Source organism: Cryptomeria japonica, chromosome 6 (genome assembly GCF_030272615.1).
Source record: "Cryptomeria japonica chromosome 6, Sugi_1.0, whole genome shotgun sequence".
Classification (NCBI taxonomy): domain Eukaryota; kingdom Viridiplantae; phylum Streptophyta; class Pinopsida; order Cupressales; family Cupressaceae; genus Cryptomeria; species Cryptomeria japonica.
Genome location: NC_081410.1, coordinates 3,027,575 through 3,035,945, shown reverse-complemented (window position 1 = coordinate 3,035,945; position 8,371 = coordinate 3,027,575). Strand labels below are relative to the sequence as shown.

The 8,371-nt window shown below is 37.5% G+C and overlaps 1 protein-coding gene across 1 annotated transcript; it reads right to left on the bottom strand.

Moving 5' to 3' along the window:
• Positions 1 to 5,892: 5,892 nt before the first annotated feature.
• Positions 5,893 to 6,321, bottom strand: LOC131856154 (uncharacterized). Its single transcript, XM_059207576.1, has one exon. It carries the CDS (start codon positions 6,319 to 6,321, stop codon positions 5,893 to 5,895), a length of 429 nt encoding a protein of 142 aa, XP_059063559.1.
• Between the last annotated feature and the right edge of the window lie 2,050 nt (positions 6,322 to 8,371).

The window sequence follows — 8,371 nt, the reverse complement described above, 5'->3', positions numbered from 1 at the left end:
ATTCAATGGGCAATTATTACCGAGTTAGACAATGATGAGATCATGATGTTTAGATTGTTTTGATATCCTACATATGCTATTATTTGAAAGGTTAATACTATACCATGTTACCGAGCAAAGAACCTAGTCGGTAAACCCTAAGGAACCTAGTCGGTAAACCCTAAGGTTATCGCTATCAGTTAATGAAGGCGGAATGTCTACCGAGTGAAGTTTAGTATTTACCAAGTTGCAACTGAGTAATAACAGAATGCATTGAATGAATAAAAGCATTATTTAATGAAGGAAGCTGATGAGCTGGAGGTGATTAAATGATTGGTAAGCCATGTATGAAGATTGTTAAAGAATCTATGGCAATGAAAGATCGGCAGGAAGATCTATAGCTCAGATTGAACTGCAATACCCTAGCACAAGTTCCAAGGAGAAAATGCAAGTTCCAAGGTGAGGTAAAACATTTTCAGATCAAAGGATACATTGAACCTAGTCAAGATTGAAGATCTGATGGCTATGATTGATCATGAGAAATGTGATCAAGGAGATTAAGCGGTTAGAAGATTGTTTATAAATAAGGAACTGTTGATAAACAATGTATGTAGGCAAGTGTATGCACAGGGATGCTACATAGTGATTACCGAGCATAGAAGCTTGAAGACGTGTATTGATAACAGAGTATAGAGCCCAGCAGATAGACAAGATTAGTTCTATGTCTAGATTGTATTGAGCAAATAGGAATCTGCTTTAGCATTTTTAGATGTGAAGTTGCAGATAAATTTTTATTACTATTATTTTGTGAAAGTGACAAAAAATCTCTTAACCGAGTAGACTTAACAGTCTTATTTGTAAATCCTCTAGCAAGGTGACATTCTTATTGAGTGTTTGAAATCCTTTAACAAGGTCACTTCTAACAAGGTGAAGATCCTAACAGATATGAGGGAAATCCCTTAACCAGGTCACATCTGGCAGTGTGTTTGTAATCTTTAATAGGATTTGCTTTTAACCGAGCATACTCTAGAAGAGTATATTTGTTAGTGGGTCCGAAATCCCACAGTGGTTTTTCCCTATTTGGGTTTCCACGTTAAATCTGGTGTTATATGTTTTGTGATCTTATCTGTTTATGGGTCTGCATGCTTTACTATTTTTCTGATAAGGTTACCGAGGTTGAATCTGTTGTTTTTATTGAAGATTAAGGTTGAATGATTCACCCCCCCCTCTCATATTGCTAGCTTGGCATCTGTACTAATCATACTTGCATCAGAACTATCATCTTCTCCATTAATGAACCAGCCTGAGGGTTCTTAGTCCTTTCAAGGAAATGCCCCAAATCTACATGAACTAAGGAGGTGTCTTCCATTTCCGACAAGATACTCACCAAACATGAGGTTCGACCTAGCTTTGGCAACACTGGTCTCATTTTAACTATCTATTCCCTTAACCAAGGAATTTTAACAATAATACAGTATGCTACCACAACAATTTTCAGATTTCCCCCTTTTCTATACTGATAAAACTTCAATACCCAAAGAAACAGAACTTAGGAGAAAACAACTGAACTTACCCGATCACACCATGAAAACTGGAAATTCTTCTGGAGAATAGAGCTGGATTTACCTTCGGTGCCTCCAATTTATTGAAGTATGGCAACTGTGACCTTCCTAAATATGGAAATAAACTCATACATTTTTCCTTTAATCAGATGGGTAAATATCTATAGGGCCACACACGCTTCATCATGATTTACCCAAGCGTGCGAAGAAACGGTGAAATGACAAACCTGACACCTTCTTAATTATCCATCACTTCCACATAGGCAATTTGATGTTTGCATGATTACTTTCCACATTTATAATTTCAAAAATCCGAATAAGGGAATATTCCTTCTTGTCACGCCACTTTTATTTCCACCAAAAAGCTTTCGAGTTAGTTTTGAAATGAACCTATGAACCTTGAACCACTTGAACAAAAGGTTCAATTGTTCAAGTTCACTTAAGAAATATAATAGTAACGGGTGGCACATAAACAACACCGAGAACGAGCAGCAAAAGAAAAGGACTATTTAAAGTGAACCTTGAACCTTTTTGAACCGCTTGAAATTTGGTTCAAGGTTCAAGACCGCATATCAACTCAACGTAAAAAGACTCACGCTCGTCATATAACAATACATTGCCGCGACTCACTAAAAGGCATTTTGAACTTTGAACCTTGAACCTCTTGAAATATGGTTCAATGGGTTCAAAACTTCAATGACCAACAACAACATAAAAATGCGCTTGTTCACATGGTGACAAAGACGGAAACAACTTTCTTTTTAAATCACGCATTGAACCTTGAACCATATGAACCTTTTGACAAAAGAGTTCAACGGTTCAAGTACAAGGAGAACAAATGACCCGACGAAAGTAAAGGCACAAAGGCAACCCATGAATTGGAATATTAAAAAAGAAAAAATTACGGGTGGACTAACATCGGCTCTGACTGGGGACTAGAACTGTGAAGGAACTAGAAATGAACTCCAGAATCTCTAGTTTCGCATGCCAAACTTTATTCAAAGACACAAACATACTAAACCGAAAAGACACACAAACGCAAAATAAATAAACACTATGTATAAAAACTATGAGGGACTCTCATTTACAGTTGATATAATTTCAAATCTTGACCATTGTAGGTCAAAGGAAGAACAGTACCATCCGGATATGCAAGTTTAAAAGAATTCGGTCCTTTTACCTCATGAATCAGGAATGGTCCCTTCCAGAGGGACTCAAACTTAGCATGTGCTCCCTTAGGCTCTCTTCTTCTATCCCAGAGAAGTACCTGATCACCTAGCATGAACTTTCAAGGCCTTGCTCGCTTGTCGAATATTCTTTTTACCCTCATTTGATGTTCTGTTATCCGGTCCACCAATTTATCCCTTTCTTCATCAATCTTTGTTAGGTGCATGATTCTCTTTTCTAAAGAACTCTGGAAGTAAGCATCTTCAATAACTATTTGTAGTTTGGTGGCTACCAGCTCTAAAGGAAGTGCTACCTGAGCACCAACACCATAGACCAATTCAAATAGAGACATCCCAATTGCCCTCTTTGGCGATGTACGGTCAGCCCAAAGAGCTTCATAAAGTTTCTTATGCCAATCCTTAAAATTCTCACTCACTAATTTTTTCATGATATTAATGAGGTTTTTGTTACTGGATTCAGCCTGACCATTTCCCTTAGGATAATAATCAGATGAGTGAGCAAGAGAGATTCCATGATCAAAACAAAACAAAGAAATTTCAGCAGAGGAGAAATTGGTAGCGTTGTCTGCTACAATTTTTAATGGGACTCCAAATCGAACTAAGATTTTCTCCTTTAGAAAATTACAAACAATCTTTGAGTCTTTCATACTGGAATGGCCTCAACCCATTTAGTAAAATAGTTTGTGGCTATTAAAATATGAGTGTGACCGGCACTAGAGGTCTATGTCAAGGGACCAATAAAATCTAGACCCCACTGCTTGAAAGGTTCATCCACAACCATAGGTCAGAGTGGTAATGCTGCGAGCTGAGGTTTACTAGTGAACAAATTACATTGTTCACACCTGGCCACCCATGCATATGCATCCCTGAACATTCCTGGCCAATTATAGTAGTTCCTCAAGATCTTTTAAGCTGTTACTGTTGAAGAGAAATGACCCCCACAGGCTTCGTCGTGGAATGTTTTCAAAAGAGACTCCTGGAGCGATTTATCAACACACCTTAAGAAGGTTCCATCTAATCCCCTTTTATATAGTACATCATTAAACATGATGTACTTAGCAGCTTTCAGTCTCAGGTTCCTCTTCTCCTTCGCAAAAAGGTGTTCTGGGAAATCTCCATATGTCAAGTAATATGCTACATCTGCAAGCCAGGAATCTTGTAGAGAAACAAATAGAACTAAAGGCAATTCCTCTGTCACTTCCTCCTTACTTTCAGCAATCATCTTGCACAAACCTTGCCCCCTTACCAATTTTGTGGGTCTAATGTCTAAATCAAACTCCTAAATTTTTGACACCCAAGAAGCTCTTTCATTCATCCCTATGTCTTGTTGCATTAGAATGCTCGACTGCCGAATGAGGCACATAAACCACAATGTGAGAATGGAGAATATAATACCTGTACTGTTTCATAGCCTTCATGACCGCATATGCTTGCTTTTCCATTATTGAATATTTAAGTTCATGCTTTTTCAGAGGTACACTCATGAATGATATAGGGACCTCATCATTATCATCATTCTTCTGTAACAAAATCCCTGACATAGTGTGCTCTAAGGCATAGCAGTAGATGAAAAAATCTTTATTGAAATCAGGATTAATCAAGATAGGTGCCTGACCAATAGCATCTTTTATTGAGGCGAATGCTTTCTTCCCTTCCTCTCTCCATTTGAAAGATTGTTTCTCACTCATCAAATTCACAATATATCTGGTAGTCTCAACAAAGTCTAGGATAAACCTCTGAAGAAAATTCACCTACCCAAAGAAGGATCTAACGACATTCCTACTTGATGGCAGAGTTAGTTGTTGATTTGCTCTTACCCTTTCAGGATCTATTTTCACCCTTTCTTTAGAAACAATATGACTGAGCAACTTACCCTCTATGACTCCAAACACTGATTTCTTGGGGTTCAAGGATACCCCATGCTCACGACACCTCTGCAATACTTGCCTCAGGTCCCGAAGGTGATGCTTTCTTCTTTTTGAGAACACTGTCAAATCATCCATATATACAACAATGATCTTATCCTTTAGGTGGCCAAAAGACAAGTCCATAGCCCACTGAAATGTTTCTCCTGCATTAATCAAACCGAAGGGCATCTGGTTATATGCAAATGTACCCCAGGGAGTAATAAAGGTAGTTTTGTGTTGATCAATTTCCTGAATATTGATCTGATTATATCTCAAAAATCCATCAAGCATGGACATCATCTCTGGCCCTGAGACAATTTGCAAAATGTGGTCCATGGCCGACAAGGAATAATTGTCTTTTAAGCTGGCTTGGTTAAGATTTGTGAAGTCTATGCAAATCCTAATTTCCCTATTTTTCTTTCTGAAAGGTACTATATTTTCTATCCATGTAGAATGATGGATAGGATATATTATCCTGGATTTTAACATCTTATCCACTTCTTGGAATATAGCCTGTGCCACTTTTGGATTGAAGTTTCTAAGCTTTTGCTGGAAAGGGCTTAGTCCGAGCTTCAAAGGAATCTGGTGCTGAAATTTTCCTTCTCTAAAATTCTTAAGATCGTCATAACACCAGGCAAACATGTCCTTGAACTCCACTAGGAGACTAATGAACCTCTCCTATTCTGCCGATGTACAACACTTTCTCAGATTGATATATTTAGGTTCATTCTCGGTACCAATGTTGACCTTTTCATAACCTCCACTATCCTAGGCCTCTTGAGACTTGTCATCTTTATTATTTTTGTAGGCATCATTATGGTCAAATAAACGCTCCAAAGAAACCAGTCCTTTAGGAATCTTGTTTCCTTTCAACTGCATGATTCCATCAGGCAACTCCTTGGCTCATTTTGGCAAAAATTCTTTGCACTTTGCATCAGAACCTTCAAAATACATGGCAAAAAACATATCTAAACCTTGTATAAAATTATTTGTTTGTTTATCACTCTCAAATACCTGCCACGAGTCTGAGTTGTCTGGGACACTAGGCCGATACACCAACTCTACCCTATAAATTTCTTCAACAAATTTAGGATGTGGGACAAGCAATGAAGTTGAGACTGCTATTGAATCTACTTTTGAGTTCAATTCCTTGGGCATTGCCTCAATGGAGAATGCATCGAAGTCTTCAAGTTCATCCCAAACTCTATTTTGATAGTGCTTCAACCTTTCATTTTTAACACTAAACAACCCCCTGACCTACTTTATAATAAGTTCAACATCTCCTTTAACCCGTAGGAGCTTCAATCCCAATCTCTTAGCTTCGGCTAAGCCTAACAACAAGGCCTCATACTCAGCCGTATTGTTGGTATTTTTGAACTCTAGCTTGAAGGAAAAAGGAATAGCGTTGCTGGAAGGTGGTATTAACACTACCCCTGCACCAGAACCTGACGCTACACAACTGTCATCGAACTCCATTAGCCACAGGATTTCTTTTCCCTCATTTTGAGATGAATCCCCCTCCACCTCACTATTAGACAAAATCATGTAGTTCCCAAATTGACAATCATGATACAAAATATGGGCCTTAGGGTCATCAGATGGGAAAACAGTGAATTTGGACTTTGGTTCAGGCTGTAGGATGACTCGCTGCTTCCCAATAGGAATTGTGGCTTGGGACCAATCCATTTTGATTTCACCACCTAAGTCCCTATAGAAAGTATAACTTAACAACATGCGATAACTAGCTGGGATATCAACTATCAGAATCGTCAACTTGATCCTTTTATCTGGGTGGGAGGCAAAAACTACTTGAGCATCCTTAATTTGGCCTAGCAGAGGAATTTGTTTTGAATCCATAGAATAGCATCTACCAAAGGTTTTGGTCAAGGATAACCCTAATGCTTTGGCTACAATAGAGGGCATTATATTATCAGATGCACCTGAATCTATAATACAATTATTCAACCTATGACCATTTATGAATAATTATATATAAAAGGGTTCTGGTTTTGACTCAAGAAGGGGTACGTAATCATCTATTTGAAGAGCCATTGTTTCAGGTATCTTTTCACAAACTGAGGGATGAACCAACTCATTTCTATGTGAGGGCAATATAGCATTTGCTGACCACTGCATTCTATTAGTCTGTTGTGCATTATTTCCTTTCACAAATTGTACAAGTCTATCTAATTCTTTAGGATTTAGCTTTAGGTACTTAGCAGGTGTGATTTGAATTTGAGAAGATTTGCAAAATTCTATAATATCAAATGAATTTTATTTTTCAACAAGCTTTAAAAATTTCATCCCTTTATACTTTATACTTTTGAAGATTTATCAAATCCTGCGATGGCCTTCAAAGGTAAAGGGATTGATTGAGAAGATTTGCAAAATTCTATAATAAATTCATTTGTCTTCTATAATATCCCTTTACCTTTGAAGGCCATCACAGATGATGAAGAAGACATCCAGGGTTTCACATTTTGTTGATTTCTTGTGAGCACAACACATGAAAGATCCTCTAAAGTAACCAAAATATCATCACCTCTTTCTAAATCTGACTCGTACTCAAGAAAATGGATTTCAGAGTCGCCAGGTTGCTTTGAAGATTCTTCCTCACCCCACTCATTTGAGGTATCTTTGAAATTCATCAATTGTGCATAACGTACCATCTTAGGACAGGAACTGCCATCATTTTCATCAGTTAGGTGAAATACACACATATTCCCTTTAGTAGGAGGTGCTTCAATTGCTAATCTTTGCTGAGCAGGGGGTAATTGCATGGTCTAATTCCCATAGCCCAAAGACTGGTTCGCATTTCTTCTAGGTATATCTTGGTAGGAAGGTGGGTTTGAGGTATTGGCTTTGGGCAACTATCTTTTAAGGGTAATCACATCATTCATTAACCACTCGATGACAGAATCAGAAGAAGAAGTTGAAGGCTGAGCATTAGGTGTTTGTACTTCCCCTTTCCATTTACCTACTGTGATTAAATCATCTGTTGGCATTCCAATAACAATGAGAGATTGTTGGCATTTCAATAAGGATATTGAGAAGGTTGATGATGATTATGGATATAACTGATTAAGGATTTTCACTATCTTAATATTATTATTTTGTCATTGATGTCAAGAAATTGATTTTCTAATTCAGTATGATGTTGCCATATCTTAAGAAGTATGATTTGATGAGTATAAAGATGTCGGTAAAAGACATAGAAAGAATGTGATGAATAAGGGGAGAAATAAGTTATTTAATGGGCAACTATTATTGAGTTAGACAATGATGAGATCATGATGTTTAGATTGTTTTGATATCCTACATATGTTGTTGATTGTAAGGTTAATACTATACTATGTTACCGAGCAAAGAACCTAGTAGGTAAACCTTAAGGAACCTAGTCGGTAAACCCTAAGGTTATCGCTATCGGTTAATGAAGGCGGAATGTCTACCGAGTAAAGGATAGTATTTACCGAGTGACAACCAAGCTGTAACATAATGCATTGAATGAATAAAAGCATTATTTAATGATGGAAGCTGATGAGTTGGAGTTGATTAAATGATTGGTAAGCCGTGCATGAAGTTTGTTAAGAATGTACGGCAATGGAAGATCGATAGGAAGATCTATAGCTCAGATTGAACCGCATTACCTTAGCACAAGTTCCAAGAAATGTATGCAAGTTCCAAGGTGAGGTAAAAAATTTTTAGATCGAAGGATACATTGCACCTGGTCAAGTTT

Coding starts and splice junctions, on each gene's coding strand:
- LOC131856154 (XM_059207576.1), bottom strand. CDS start 6,321: ATGGATTGGTCCCAAGCCACAATTCCTATTGGGAAGCAGCGAGTCATC.